This window comes from Bombina bombina, chromosome 9 (assembly GCF_027579735.1).
Source record: "Bombina bombina isolate aBomBom1 chromosome 9, aBomBom1.pri, whole genome shotgun sequence".
NCBI classification, from domain to species: domain Eukaryota; kingdom Metazoa; phylum Chordata; class Amphibia; order Anura; family Bombinatoridae; genus Bombina; species Bombina bombina.
The window spans coordinates 1,408,046-1,425,191 of record NC_069507.1 but is presented as its reverse complement, the minus strand read 5'-3'; the positions used below and the strand labels follow the sequence as shown (position 1 = coordinate 1,425,191).

The 17,146-nt window shown below is 38.7% G+C and overlaps 1 protein-coding gene across 1 annotated transcript in view; it reads left to right on the top strand.

Moving 5' to 3' along the window:
- Positions 1-17,146, top strand: part of HERC4 (HECT and RLD domain containing E3 ubiquitin protein ligase 4) — a gene marked incomplete at its 5' end in the record, with an annotated part of 748,563 nt that overhangs the window by 563,415 nt on the left and 168,002 nt on the right. The window contains 1 exon segment of the mRNA XM_053691837.1: positions 1,890-1,972. Within this exon segment, the coding sequence (XP_053547812.1) occupies positions 1,890-1,972 (83 nt within the window).

Here is a 17,146-nt window from a genome sequence, read left to right as displayed (position 1 = left end):
TTGCTCTCCTCAGGAGGTGAGGTTACCAACTAACATTATAGAACTCCAAGCAATCTTCATGGCTCTTTAAAGTTGTCCTCTCTTGAAACCTGAGTAATTTCTCAGATTTCAATCAGACAACATCATGGCTGTGGTGAATATCAGTCATCAGTGAGTAACTCGGAGTTCCTTGGTGATGAAGGAAGTATCACGCATTTTGAGATGGGCCTAATCAAATTGCTGCATATCATCAGCAATTTATATTCCAGTAGTAAACAACTGAGAATCACTCTCAGTAATCATGTTCTCTACCAGGGGAGTAGTCCCTGAACCAGGAGGTGTTTAATCAGATTGTCGATTGGTGGGGCCTTCCAGTGATTGATTTAATGGCTTCTCAACTTAAATCACAAATTTCCCAGGTATTGTTGCATACAGAAAGAGAAGCGCTGTACTGAGAACGAACAACAGCTCAGTAGCTTGTTCTATGGCAAGTTTCCACCTAGGAGCAGTTTCTTTTAGTCCAATTGTGCTTTTCACAGAGATGAATTTTCCTGAAGTATATCAGTCTGACCCCGCCTAGCAAGGTCAGTCTAGCCCTGAAATACCAGGCAGTCTTCCTCTGAACAATGAACATGACAACCCCAGACAATTTTTTCAGCCCTCCTTGGGCCATTGTCAGTGAGGTGCAGCCATATTCCTCTAAGCACATTGGGCAAGGAGTCTACATTTGGTTTCCCCCATAACCCTTAGGGAGACTTCCCCAGGGTCATAATACAAATGCATACAGTAAGAGAAGCGCACTACTAGGAATTAACAACAGTTCAGTAGCTTATTCTATGGCAAGTTAACACCTAGGAGCAGCAGGTATTTTGCCAGATCTTGTGATCTCCAGGTGGAATTAAGACACTCTTGTAGTCCCTTGGTCATTTCATCTGATTAGCTATTTCCACCAGAATCAAACAGGATATTTATCAGTCATTCTGATTGTCCCTGCTTGGCATTGCAGAACTTGGTTTGCAGTTCTGATTCAAATGTCCAGTTAAAAACCTAAGAGGCTTACCTATTAGATAGGTAAGCCTCTTAGGGCCTTGAGATAAGATAATATTTCTTATCTCAAGGCCCTTTATTGTCATCAAAATCTAGATGACAATAACGACTTGGAGATTGAACATTTGATCTTGAGTCAAGCAGTGTTCTCTGGCTATTGGCACTCTTATTCAAGCCAGAAAACCTGTGACTAGAAAGATTTATCATAAGGTTTGGAGGTTATTTTTAACTTGGTGTGAACATAAGGGTTTCTGCTGGAAGAGATTATAAGCTCTTTCTATGTTAGGTATTTTTTGCCTGCCTCCTTGTGGACTGCCTCCTATGTGATGGCTCTTAGACTCTCACCACTGTGAAATAAATTAATTTATCAGGTAAGCATATTTTTTTCTTGTATTTTAAAGTTTCAGTATATAATAAGAATAATAGATTTCTAGGTATTTTTAAAACCTTGTCTTTCATATGATTTCTCTAAAATGACTTAAAGGGACATAAAACAAGTTGGGATAGAGACAAAATATGTACTTTAATTACTTTACCTGCAAATTTATACTGCAGTGCCTCACCATTAACCCTTTCATTTCGGAATTGTAAAGCTCTAACTCCCACCACACATTTCCTTGTATGGCTGTATCTATATCTACTATTGTTTTGGTAGAATGTAACAGTGAATAGGGATTATCTGCTGAGCGTTGAAATACAATGTCTGTGTCTTAACACTCCAGACAGCATGGCTTTTTAAATATTTTGCTTATTTTTAAACATTTTTTTTATGCAAACTATTTTTAATTAATTAGACCTTTTTGGATATGCACAGATCTCAACCTGTTTTATGGCACTTTAATGCTATTTCTCTCCTGTAACAGATTACTGTTGAGATCTTTGGGACAACAGAAATCAGGGAGCTTATTCCAAATGGTGCTGACACTCCTGTTAACCAGAAAAACAAGTAGGTTGTTCTTAGATAATGTTTATGTTTTGGCTTCTTGTCAGAGTGTTTGTCAACCTCTATTGTATATATGTTCTAAAAGCTAAAAAAAAAGCTCAAAATTGATGTTCATGAGTGTCTGTATTGACCTTAGGACCAGACACAAATGGTAAGTTACAACAGATAAAAAGGATCCTGTGAGTATATGGCTGTTTTCATTTAAATATTATGTATTTTTTCAATCTATGATGACAGAATATTTGCCATCAGACTGAATCAATTAATGGGTATGTTTATAACCCAGTAATTACACTTTGGGCAGATGTTTAACATGTTAGTGTATGGTCTGTAGGGAATACCAGGCAAACATGAACTATGGTTGCCTTGCCTATAATCATATAGCCTAAAAAAGATGATCAAGCAACACTAAAACCACTGGCATGGAACACATGCTGCTGCCTGCTAATTAGTATCCTAGCAATAGAATATCTGCAAACAACATAAAGAGCAGCAGGTGTTCTTGTGATTGGTTGTGAGCAAATTAAATGGGAATTGCTATTTGTAAAAACAAATAAATAAAAAATGGTTAAAAACATCTGAACTTGGACTTAAAAATGCAAACTTAAAGGGGGTTTAAACACTATTTTTTTTTCTTGTATGATTTTCAATTTTAAGGCACTTTCCAATTAACTTCTAATATCTAAGTTGCTTTGTCCTCTTGGTATCCATTATTAAAAGCATACATAGTTAGGGTCAGGAGCATCAATGCACTACTGGGAGCAAGCTGCTGATTGGGACTGCACATATGCATATCTTGTCGTTGGCTCACTAGATGTATTCAGCTAGCTCACAGTAGTGTATTGCTGCTCCTTTAACAAAGAATACAAAAAGAAGGAAGTACATTTGACAGTAAAAGTATATTGTAATGTTAAAATTGTATGCTTTAACTGAATCGTGATTTTTTATTTTTTATTTTGGGGGGGGGGAGTTATGTTCCTTTGATGTCTCACTGGCAAATTGTATAGTTTATTAAAGAGCGTTAAAAAGGAAGTAGAAGTTTGGAGCAAGTAGCCCAAATAAATTCCTTAAAGGGACAGTAAACCTTAAAATTAATGTTATATAATTCTGCACATAGTGCAGAATTATATAACATTATATTAGCCAACCATTATTTAACATAATATTGCCTTTTTATTTTTAGCAAAAAACGCTGTTTTACAGGCCCGCTCTCTGGGCTCTGCTGAGCGGGTCTGTTTTTTTTTCCTCAGCGCATCGGGCCAGCTGTATAGTCACAGCCCGGCCCGACCGCGCCATAAGACTAAGTGCAGCTCGCTCCCGCTCTGTCTGACAGAATTATATAACATTAATTTTAAGGTTTACTGACCCTTTAAACTCCAACCATGCATATTCTTACCAGTATGAATTAAAAGGAATTCCTGAACCCATCATGCTTATCCTCAACAATATGAATGAAAAGGAATTCCTGAACCCATCATCATACTTATCCTCAACAATATGAATGAAAAGGAATTCCTGAACCCATCATGCTTATCCTCAACAATATGAATGAAAAGGAATTCCTGAACCCATCATGCTTATCCTCAACAATATGAATGAAAAGGAATTCCTAAACCCACCATGCTTATCCTCAACAATATGAATGAAAAGGAATTCCTGAACCAATCATACTTATCCTCAACAATATGAATGAAAAGGAATTCCTGAACCCATCATGCTTATCCTCAACAATATGAATGAAAAGGAATTCCTAAACCCACCATGCTTATCCTCAACAATATGAATGAAAAGGAATTCCTGAACCCATCATGCTTATCCTCAACAATATGAATGAAAAGGAATTCCTCAACCCACCATGCTTTTCCTCAACAATATGAATGAAAAGGAATTCCTTAACCCCTCATCCTTATCTTTAACCGTTTGAATGAAAACGAATTCCTGAACTCCTCATGCTTATCCTCCACAATATGAATGAAAAGGAATTCCTGAACCCATCATGCTTATCCTCAACCGTATGAATGAAAAGGAATTCCTGAACTCCTCATGCTTATCCTCCACAATACGAATGAAAAGGTATTCCTGAACCCCTCATGCTTATCCTCCACAATATGAATGAAAAGGAATTTCTAAACCCACCATGCTTATCCTCAACAATATGAATGAAAAGGAATTCCTGAACCCACCATGCTTATCCTCAACAATATGAATGAAAAGGAATTCCTAAACCCATCATGCTTATCCTCAACAATATGAATGAAAAGGAATTCCTAAACCTCTCATACTTATCTTCAACCGTATGAATGAAAAGGAATTCCTGAACCCTTCATGCTTATCCTCCACAGTATGAATGAAAAGGAATTCCTAAACCCACCATGCTTATCCTCAACAATATGAATGAAAAGGAATTCCTAAACCCACCATGCTTTATCTCAACAATATGAATGAACAGGAATTCCTAAACCCCTCATCCTTATCTTTAACCGTATGAATGAAAATGAATTCCTGAACCCCTCATACTTTATCCTCAGCCGTATGAATGAAAAGGAATTCCTAAACTCATGCTTATCCTCAACCATATGAATGAAAAGGAATTCCTGAACTCCTCATGCTTATCCTCAAAAATATGAATGAAAAGGAATTCCTGAACTCCTCATGCTTATCCTCAACCGTATGAATGAATGAAAAGGAATTCCTGAACTCCTCATGCTTATCCTTAACAATATGAATGGAAAGGAATTGCTGAACTCCTCATGCTTATCCTAAACTGTATGAATAAAATGGAATTCATGAACCCCACATGCTTATCCTCCACAATATGAATGAACATTAATTCCTAAACCCACCATGCTTATCCTCAACAATATGAATGAAAAGGAATTCCTAAACCCACCATGCTTATCCTCAACAATATGAATGAAAGGGAATTCCTAAACCCACAATGCTTTTCTTCAACAATATGAATGAAAAGGAATTCCTAAACCCACCATGCTTATCCTCAACAATATGAATGAAAATACATTTCTAAACCCCTCATACTTATCTTCAACCGTATGAATGAAAAGGAATTCCTAAACCCACCATGCTTATCCTCAACAATATGAATGAATGAAAATACATTTCTAAACCCCTCATACTTATCTTCAACCGCATGAATGAAAAGGAATTCCTGAACCCATCATGCTTACCCTCAACAATATGAATGAAAGGGAATTCCTAAACCCACAATGCTTTTCTTCAACAATATGAATGAAAAGGAATTCCTAAACCCACCATGCTTTTCCTCAACAATCTGAATGAAAAGGAATTCCTAAACCCACCATGCTTTTCCTCAACAATATGAATGAAAAGAAATTCCTAAACCCCTCATCCTTATCTTTAAAGGGACAGTCAAGTCCAAAAAAAAACTTTCATGGTTCAGATAGGGCATGTAATTTTAAACAACTTTCCTTTTATCACCAATTTTGCTTTGTTCTCTTGGTATTCTTAGTTGAAAGCTAATCCTAGGAGGTTCATATGCTAATTTCTTAGACCTTGAAGGCCGCCTCTAATTTTAATGCATTTTGACAGTTTTTCACCACTAGAGGGCATTAGTTCATGTGTTTCATATAGATATAATTGAGCTTACACACGTGAAGTTACCCAGGAGTGAGCACTGATTGGCTAAAATGCAAGTCTGTCAAAAGAACTGAAATAAGGGGGCAGTATGCAGTGACTTAGATACAAGGTAATTACTGTCATGATCGCTTCCGTTCATCGCCGTGTCGCCGCGGCTCCCGGAACTTCTCTGTGTCTCTGACGTCATGTTGCTTAGCAACATGACGCTTTCTCTCACACCCCTCTGATGACGGTTACGCTCCTGCCCTTTAAATCTCGGCGGGAGATCTGAATCTGGGCCCGTTTGTTTGTTTCCCTGGATTGTGAGTACCATATCAGTTTTGTTCTTCTGTGTACCGACTTCTGCCTGCCTGACCAAGCCTCTTGCCTAATCCCTACTTGCTGATATTTGGACATTGACCTCTGCCTGCCTGACCTTGCCTGTAGCTTTTACCCTTTTGCTGATACTTGGATGCCGACTTCTGCTTGCCTGACCTTGTCTTTTGCCTATACCTTTTGCTGATATTTGGATGCCGACTTCTGCCTGCCTGACCTTGCTTTTGCCTTTACCTTTAAAACTATTCTTTGATAAACAAGACCTGCTTAAAGGGACATTTTACTTTTACAAGCTGCAAAAGAGAACTTTGCCTTTCTGTTTGTTATACACCTGCTTAAAAGGGACATTTACTTTTACAAGCTGCAAAAGAGAACTTTGCCTTTCTGTTTGTTATACACCTGCTTAAAAGGGACATTTACTTTTACAAGCTGCAAAAGAGAACTTTGCCTTTCTGTTTGTTATACACCTGCTTAAAAGGGACATTTACTTTTACAAGCTGCAAAAGAGAACTTTGCCTTTCTGTTTGTTATACACCTGCTTAAAAGGGACATTTACTTTTACAAGTTGCAAAAGAGAACTTTGCCTTTCTGTTTGTTATAAACCTGCTTAAAGGGACATTATACTTTTACAAGCTGCAAAAGAGAACTTTTCCTTTGTTTTACAAGCCTGCTAAAGAGGACCTTTTTCAGAAGCTTCAAGTAAGAGCATTTCCTTTTTGTTCTTCTTAAAGGGACGTTTTATCTTTTGTGGCTTTCCTGCATTCTGGAACAATATTCATTTTTGTTATCTTCTAATCTGCTTCCTGAGTGGGTCACGTCCTGGATATTTCTCAGTGTGCTAGCGTGTGCTTTCAATTCACGCTAGCAGTTGGGTTACATCCCGGATTGATTCCAGAGCGGCTGACATTACAAATGGGCCATAAAAATGGACCCCACTGAATTATCTATGGCCGTGGCTCACCAGGGACAGCTCTTGGGTTCTCATGCCACTCACTTGCAGTCTCTGGACACTAAACTTGATCAAATTACTGCTCTATTACAAAATTTGGTTGCTACCGCACCTCCCAATCCTAATCCCAATCCAAATCCGATTGAGGCATTACCTCCTCCGATTCCTAACAATCAGTCTCAGGTACAACTAAGTCCCAGGATTCCTCTTCCGGATAAATATGATGGGAATCCTGAAGAATGTAGAGGCTTTTTGAATCAATGCCGTCTTCATTTCCGAAATAGCCCTACTCTCTTTGCTACTGCCTCTTCTAGAATCACGTTTCTCATTTCCTTAATGAAAGGAAAAGCCTTGGCTTGGGTGTCACCTTTGCTAGAAAAGAATGATCCTATACTGTTGGATGTTGATACATTTCTATCTACATTCTCAAACGTATTCGATAAACCTGGAAGGTCATCCGCTGCTGAAGCTACTCTCCTGGATTTACGTCAAGGAAATCAACCAGTCTCTCAATATGCAATTGAGTTCCGCACCCTTGCCTCTGAAACCACTTGGAATCAGGGAGCACTCAGAGCCGCTTTCCGTAAAGGACTTTCTGAGCGTCTCAAGGATGAATTGGTGTATCGTGAACTTCCAGAGTCCTTAGAAGCCTTAATAAATCTCTGTATCAGTCTCGACGCCAGGTTTCGTGAACGCCAACAAGAAAAGGATAGAACACAGAGGACTTCCACTCGAACTCCTTTTCGTTTAGCTCCTCGTTTTTCTAATCCAGTCACTCCAGCCTCTCCTACTACTGATCAGGCTGAACCCATGGAAGTAGGAAGTATAAAATTAACTGAGACTGAACGCTTGAGAAGACGGACTCTTGGCTTATGTCTGTACTGTGGCCTTAAAGGACATTTATTAAGGGATTGTCCTACTAGGCCAGTAAAAGCCAGGGCTTAACTCTAGTCCAGGGAACTGAGTTAAGCCAAAATAGTGGTCATTCCCTATACAAGAAACTCTTTGTTCCAGTAACTCTTCTAATTGGACATAAGAAGATCTATACCCAAGCTCTAATTGATTCTGGTGCTGGAGGTGTGTTCATTGACTCTACATTTGTTTCTACTCATTCTATACCCTTACTAAAGAAGGAGTATTCCATTTCAGTCTCTACGGTCAGTGGAGATCCTTTGGGTTCTGGATACATTCAGTTTTCTACTCAACCCTTAATCCTCACCGTAGGAATACTTCATTCTGAGACAATTCGTTTCGATGTCATTCCCACTCCGCAATTTCCCATTATCTTGGGATTACCCTGGCTCCAGATTCACAATCCCATTTTTTCTTGGACTTTCGGTGAACTCACTTCCTGGGGATCTACATGCCAGACTAAATGTCTTCAAAAGATTACTAAGTTACCACTCACTATTGCTCTCACAGTTGAAACTCCAGAATCCTTACCTATGCATTACCATGACTTTGTGGATGTCTTCTCCAAAAAAGAAGCTGAACGTCTTCCTCCTCATCGCCCTTTTGATTGTCCCATTGACCTCCTTCCTGGGGCTGCCTATCCTCGAGGCAAGACATATCCACTTTCTAAACCAGAAAACATGGCTCTGGAAGAATATATAAAAGACAATCTGGCTAGAGGATTTATTCGACCCTCCTCTTCCCCTGTAGGGGCTGGTTTCTTTTTTGTGGGAAAAAAGGATGGCGGATTAAGACCCTGTATTGATTATCGTGGATTGAATCAGATTACCATCAAGAACAGTTATCCTCTGCCCCTTATTCCTGAACTTTTTACTTATCTTCAGGGAGCCACCATTTTCACCAAACTCGACCTACGTGGTGCATACAACTTGATCCGTATACGCAAAGGAGATGAGTGGAAGACTGCCTTTAACACTCGATTTGGGCATTATGAATATTTGGTCATGCCCTTTGGGCTATGCAATGCTCCGGCGGTTTTCCAGCATTTTGTAAATGAGATCTTTCGTGATTTTTTGAATATTTTTGTTATCATATACCTGGACGACATCTTAATTTTTTCTCAGAACCACCAAGATCATGTGCACCACGTCAAGAAAGTACTTCAACGTCTAAGAGAATTCCATCTGTTTGCTAAACTGGAGAAATGTTCTTTCCATCAAAAATCCATACCCTTTCTGGGTTATGTAATATCGGCAGCTGGATTTGAAATGGACCCTACTAAACTTTCTGCCATTTTGGATTGGCCTAGACCTGATTCTTTGAAGGCTTTACAACGTTTCCTAGGCTTCGCCAATTATTACAGAAAGTTCATCAAGAATTTTGCTACTATTACTTCTCCTCTTACTTCTCTCACAAGAAAAGGACAAAACTGTAAAGTATGGCCGTCTGAGGCTATAGAAGCTTTTGAATCTCTCAAAGAAGCTTTTTCCTCAGCTCCTATCCTTCGTCATCCAAATCCTGAGTTTCAACTTATTCTGGAGGTGGATGCTTCCTCTGTTGCTGCTGGAGCTGTTCTGTCTCAACGAATACCAGAGACTGGAAGGATTCATCCTGTTGCTTTTTTCTCTAAAAAATTCACTCCTTCCGAATTTAACTATGACGTAGGGAATAAAGAGTTGCTTGCCATCAAGATGGCATTGGATGAATGGAGACATTGGCTGGAAGGTACTTCTTTGCCATTTACTATACTTACTGATCATAAGAACCTTCTGTATCTCCAAACAGCCAAACGACTAAATTCCAGGCAAGCACGCTGGTCATTATTCTTCTCTCGGTTTCACTATAATTTGTCTTACATACCTGGTTCAAAAAATATTAAAGCAGACGCACTTTCCAGACAATTTCAAGATACCCCAGTTCCTGAGTCTGGTACCATTCTCCAACCTCATGAAGTCATTGCCCAGTTAACAACTTCTTGGTTACAAGAATTACAGTCCGCTCAAGAGCATCTTCCTTTGTCCTGTAAACCTCCCGATGGTTTACTCTTTGTTCCTGAACGCCTTCGTTCCAAGATTTTATTTTGGGCTCATGATAGTCCCCTTTCTGGACATCCTGGCATCAGTATTACCACTCGAAACCTCAAACAACATGTCTGGTGGCCTACACTCTCTCAAGATGTGAAGGATTACGTCTCAGTATGCACACAATGTGCCATGAACAAAACTCCACGCCAACTTCCTTCAGGATTACTCCAACCATTGCCTATACCTCACCAGCCTTGGACTCATGTATCCATGGACTTTATTACCGATCTTCCTTTGTCCACTGGGAACAATACTATCTGGGTGGTGGTCGACAGGTTCACTAAGACGGCTCATTTTGTACCCTTGCCAGGATTACCATCTGCCAAAAGACTCTCTGAACTTTTTATTCTACATATTGTAAGAATCCATGGATTTCCTCTAGATATTGTTTCAGATAGAGGGGTACAATTCGTTTCTCGATTTTGGAGGTCACTTTGTAAACATTTTGGTACTACTATATCTCTCTCTACTTCTCACCACCCACAATCGAATGGTCAGACTGAAAGAGTAAACCAGTGTCTTGAAACATATCTTAGACATTATGTGGATCATTATCATTCTAACTGGACTTCTTACCTTCCTTTGGCTGAATTGGCCCATAATGCCCGGTACAATTCCTCCCTTCAGACTTCTCCTTTTCATGCAGCTTACGGATATCAGCCTAGGACATTCCCTTTGCATACTTCCTCCACAGTGAATCCTGCTTCTGATCTTACAGCCCGAAGATTAACTCGACATTGGCAGAAGATACATCGTATTCTTTCTGTCACTTCTAGACGTTACAAGTTCTTTTCGGATCTTCGACGGAAGAAGGCTCCCAAATATCGCCCTGTTGATAAAGTTTGGATTTCCTCTCGATTTCTTCGCCTGAAACAACCTTCTAACAAATTGGGACCACGATATGTGGGTCCTTTCCGAATACTGGGTCAGGTATGTTCCACTGCTTATCGGGTAGCTTTACCCAAGTCTCTCAAAGTCCATCCGGTATTCCATGTTTCTCTTTTAAAACCTGTGATGAGTAACAGGTATTCTAAGCCTTTTTCTAAACCTCCACCGTTATTGGTGCATGGACATCCTGAGTTTGAGATCAGCCATATTCTAGATTCCAAGTTGCGGGGCAAGAAATTGTATTATCTCATTCATTGGAAGGGTTATCCAGTCACGGAACGTTCTTGGGAACCTGCTCATCAAGTAAATGCTCCTATATTGGTCAAGACCTTCCACAAGACTCATCCTGATAGACCTGGTCCTGTCCCCAGGAGGGGTCCTTGAGGAGGGGGTGCTGTCATGATCGCTTCCGTTCATCGCCGTGTCGCCGCGGCTCCCGGAACTTCTCTGTGTCTCTGACGTCATGTTGCTTAGCAACATGACGCTTTCTCTCACACCCCTCTGATGACGGTTACGCTCCTGCCCTTTAAATCTCGGCGGGAGATCTGAATCTGGGCCCGTTTGTTTCCCTGGATTGTGAGTACCATATCAGTTTTGTTCTTCTGTGTACCGACTTCTGCCTGCCTGACCAAGCCTCTTGCCTAATCCCTACTTGCTGATATTTGGACATTGACCTCTGCCTGCCTGACCATGCCTGTAGCTTTTACCCTTTTGCTGATACTTGGATGCCGACTTCTGCTTGCCTGACCTTGTCTTTTGCCTATACCTTTTGCTGATATTTGGATGCCGACTTCTGCCTGCCTGACCTTGCTTTTGCCTTTACCTTTAAAACTATTCTTTGATAAACAAGACCTGCTTAAAGGGACATTTTACTTTTACAAGCTGCAAAAGAGAACTTTGCCTTTCTGTTTGTTATACACCTGCTTAAAAGGGACATTTACTTTTACAAGCTGCAAAAGAGAACTTTGCCTTTCTGTTTGTTATACACCTGCTTAAAAGGGACATTTACTTTTACAAGCTGCAAAAGAGAACTTTGCCTTTCTGTTTGTTATACACCTGCTTAAAAGGGACATTTACTTTTACAAGCTGCAAAAGAGAACTTTGCCTTTCTGTTTGTTATACACCTGCTTAAAAGGGACATTTACTTTTACAAGTTGCAAAAGAGAACTTTGCCTTTCTGTTTGTTATAAACCTGCTTAAAGGGACATTATACTTTTACAAGCTGCAAAAGAGAACTTTTCCTTTGTTTTACAAGCCTGCTAAAGAGGACCTTTTTCAGAAGCTTCAAGTAAGAGCATTTCCTTTTTGTTCTTCTTAAAGGGACGTTTTATCTTTTGTGGCTTTCCTGCATTCTGGAACAATATTCATTTTTGTTATCTTCTAATCTGCTTCCTGAGTGGGTCACGTCCTGGATATTTCTCAGTGTGCTAGCGTGTGCTTTCAATTCACGCTAGCAGTTGGGTTACATCCCGGATTGATTCCAGAGCGGCTGACAATTACAGAGGTAAAACGTGTATTATTATAACTGTTGGTTTTGCAGAACTCCTCATGCTTATCCTCCACAATATGAATGAAAATGAATTCTTGAACCCCTCAAACTTTATCCTCAACAATATCAATGAAAAGGAATTCCTGAACTCCTCATGCTTATCCTCAACCTTATGAATGAAAAGGAATTCCTGAATTCCTCATGCTTATCCTCAACCGTATGAATGAAAAGGAATTCCTGTACCCCTTATGCTTATCCTTAACAATATGAATGAAAATGAATTCATGAACCCCTCATACTTTATCCTTAACAATATCAATGAAAAGGAAATTCCTAAATTCCCCCATGCTTATCCTCAACAATATGAATGAAAAGGAATTCCTGAACCCATTATTCTAATCCTCAACAATATGAATGAAAATTAATTTCTGAACTCCTCATACTTTATCCTTAACAATATCAATGAAAAGGAAATTCCTAAATTCCCCCATGCTTATCCTCAACAATATGAATGTAAAGGAATTCCTGAACCCATTATTCTAATCCTCAACAATATGAATGAAAATGAATTTCTGAACTCCTCATACTTTATCCACAATATCAATGAAAAAGAAACTCCTGAACCCATTATGATTATCATCAACAATATGAATGAAAAGGAATTCCTAAAAAAAAAAACATACTTATCCTCAACTGTATCAATGGAAAGGAATTTCTGAACCCATCATGCTTATCCTCAACAAGATGAATGAAAAGGAATTCCTGAAACCCTCAAACTTTATCCTCAACAATAGGAATGAAAAGGAAATTCCTGAATTCCCCCGTGCTTATCCTCAACAATAGGAATGAAAAGGAAATTCCTGAATTCCCCCCTGTTTATCAACAATAGGAATGAAAAGGAATTTCCGAACCCATCATGCTTATCCTTAATAATATGAATGAAAAGGAATTCCTGAACCCATCTTGCTTATCCTCAACAATATGAATGAAAAGGAATTCCTGAACCCCTCATACATATCCTCGACAATATGAATGAAAATTAATTCCTAAACCCATCAACCTTATGAATGAAAATAAATTCCTGAACTCCTCATGCTTATCCTCAAAAATATGAAAAAGGAATTCCCGAACCCACCATGCTTATCCTCAACAATATAAATGAAAAGGAATTCCTGAACCCTTTATGCTTATCCTCAACAATATGAATAAAAAGGAATTCCTGAACCCCCATACTTATCCTCAGCCGTATGAATGAAAATTAATTCCTAAACCCCTCATACTTAATCTCAACCGTATGAATTTAAAGGAATTCTGAACTCCTCATGCTTATCCTCAACAATATGAATGAAAAAGAATTCCTTAACCCCTTATGCTTATCCTCAATAATATGAATAAAAAGGAATTCCTGAACCCCCATACTTATCCCGAATCGTATGAATAAAAAGGAAATTCCTAAACCCCAATGCAAATTTTCAATAATAGGAATAAAAAGGAAATTCTTGACATATCCCCCCCCCCCCACACACACACACACACACAAATCTTGTAGGATCCAACTTTTACCCACTTCCTGCATGTTTGAAAGTAGGCAACTGCATTTAATTTGTATAGACCAGTGTTTTTAGAAATATGTAGTCTTATCACAAAAAAAGATTTATCTGTTCAGCCAAATAGGATTATTGGTGGTAGATGATATAAATGTGGGAGGCAGACTTTTACCATTTAAATTGCTTTATGATTTCCACAGATGCCAATCGTTTTTAAGGTGTCATATACAAACCTGTCAGAGTTCAGTGAAGATGGCTACCTCAAGACTCTCCTTAACAATAAATATTTAATAATAATTAGAAATATTTTTTAAGAGACGGGCATCTTGGAACATCATGGTAGCAACATATACCGGCTTCAGCAGAGACTTCTATAACCTGATAAAAATATTATTTTTGTAAGGCATCCAGAATTATCTTTGTGAGTGACATATACCTGATGTTTAATGGTGTGGTTGGTGCCTGTATGTGGATGGTCGATATCCTCTACATTGAGATCAGTTGAAGGCAAGGGCTTTTTAGCACAGGTCTCAGTGGTGCAGTAGCACCAAGTTTGTCCTAAGCCTTAACCCCCCCCCCCCTCCGCTTGTAGGAGGCTCTACACTCATAACCCCAAGACAATTGTGCTATTTATCATAACCTGGCATGTTGTATTCCTCAAATTCTATTTTACCATTGCTGGCTCTGATACTGGATGAGCACTTACTTAAAGGGACAATATACACCAAAAATGTTATTGTTTAAAAGATAGATAATGCCTTTACTACCCATTCCCCAGCTTTGCACAACCAACATTGTTAAATCAATATACTTTATAACATTTAAATGTCTAAATTTCTGCCTTTTTCTAATCCACTACAGACAACCTCTTATCACATGCTTTTTTATTAGCTTTTCACAATAGGAGACTGGTAGTTCATGTGGGCCATATAGATAACATTGTGCTCTCTCCCAGAGTTCTGCACAACACAGTACTAATTGGCTAAAATGCAAGTCAATAGATAGTCATGTGATCAGGGGGCTGTCAGAAGAGGATTAGATATAAGATAATCACAGAGGTAAAAAGTATATTAATATAACTGAGATAAGGGGCAGTCTGCAGAGGCTTAGATACAAGGTGATCACAGAGGTAAAAAGTATATTAATATAACTGAGATAAGGGGCAGTCTGCAGAGGCTTAGATACAAGGTAATTACAGAGGTAAAAAGTATATTAATATAACTGAGGTAAGGTGGCAGTCTGCAGAGGCTTAGATACAAGGTAATCACAGAGGTAAAAAGTATATTAATATAACTGAAATAAGGAGCAGTCTGCAGAGGCTTAGATACAAGGTAATCACATAGGTAAAACGTATATTAATATAACTGAGATAAGGAGCAGTCTGCAGAGGCTTAGATACAGTGTAATCACAGAGGTAAAACGTATATTAATATAACTGAGATAAGGAGCAGTCTGCAGAGGCTTAGATACAAGTGTAATCACACAGGTAAAACGTATATTAATATAACAGATAAGGAGCAGTCTGCAGAGGCTTAGATACAGGGTAATCACAGAGGTAAAATGTATATTAATATAACTGAGATAAGGGAGCAGTCTGCAGAGGCTTAGATACAGGGTAATCACAGAGGTAAAGTATATCAATATAACTGAGATAAGGAGCAGTCTGCAGAGGCTTAGATACAAGTGTAATCACACAGGTAAAACGTATATTAATATAACAGATAAGGAGCAGTCTGCAGAGGCTTAGATACAGGGTAATCACAGAGGTAAAATGTATATTAATATAACTGAGATAAGGGAGCAGTCTGCAGAGGCTTAGATACAGGGTAATCACAGAGGTAAAGTATATCAATATAACTGAGATAAGGAGCAGTCTGCAGAGGCTTAGATACAGGGTAATCACAGAGGTAAAAAGTATATTAATATAACGGTGTTGGCTGTGCACAACTGGGGAACTTGTAATGAAGGGATTATCTATCTTTTTAAACAATAACAATTTTGGAATTGACTCTATAACCTTCAGACTCTAATCATGGCGATCTTATAGGGAAGATCACAAGGAACCGAAATCTCTACTAACTAAAGGGAGAAACCATGTTTTGTGGAATGACTGTACTTTACTGCTTCTTCTGTGTTACCTACTTCTTGAAATGCTAAGGAGGACAATGCACATTGTCCTCAGCTGTTCTAATGAATTTCCAGGTTGCGAGGTGGCTTTGGGATCCAGTCAAAGATGTATCTCATTGTTAAGCAGGTAAACGAGAGGTGGTTAGAATGGACCTCTGTTTAAACAGAAATGTAAATACACCGCAGAAGTTGTACAACTTTGATGTACAGGAGAATACATAGATTCAAAATTACTATGTGGACTGATGACTATATCCGTGACAGTTGCTTTTGTGTGCTTGCAGGTGATCATATAAACACTGTCTGCTATCATTTCTCGCATAACTGATGTGTTGCTAACAGCTAGATCTGGACTGTGTTAAAAAAAACTTGTTTTGATTCCCTCGGTTTTGACCCATAGACAAGAGTTTTTCTTTCATAAAGGTGGTGAGGGGCTATGAGCTATTACTCCTTGTAATAACTTTCCTGACCACTAGGAAGAGGCAAAGTTTCCCAAAACTCCAAAAACACTTTAAAACCCTCCCAGTTTACTGGTTAACTAGTCTAGGAAGGTGAAGAATTGAGGTGTTCCAGATGTTTTTTTGTTTTTGTTTTTATTTGGAAAAAAAAAGCAAACTAAATACAAAAAATAAAAATGCAATACAGGGATTATTATGCATAGTATCACGTTACAGAAAATTACCCATTATTAGTATATGGAGTAATAGCACACATGTCAAGAGAGATTAAGGGCAGCATACAATAAGTGATCTGATGGTCATTTAGCTATCCTTCACTAGCTCCTGGCCAGACTTCTCAGCATTTTGAGAATAACATACATTTCAGCCAATATGGTCTCCACACCCTTGTCATAAATACTTAAATATATTACTCTCTCGAAAAACTATACTCATCCCAGATAAACTGTATGTTCAGGAAATCATCCAACCGTTTTGTGATTACATAATGACATTTTTCAAGTGATAGTGTTTGGGTGAATAGCAATTTCCAGTCTGAAAGAGAGGGTACATTCACTGATTTCCAATTTCTAGGAATTAATCTCCTAGCACCATTGAGCATAATTATTAGTAACCTAAATCGCAGCTTATATTTAATCTTTGGGGTATTGCTCAATAGGAAAATTGTAGTATCTAATGGTACTTTGATGTCTAAAGCCTGTTCAATTGCTAATCGAATATCCTGCCAATAATGAGTGATGCTTGGGCAAGTCCACCAAATATGTTGGTAATCACCCCTATCTCCACATGCTCT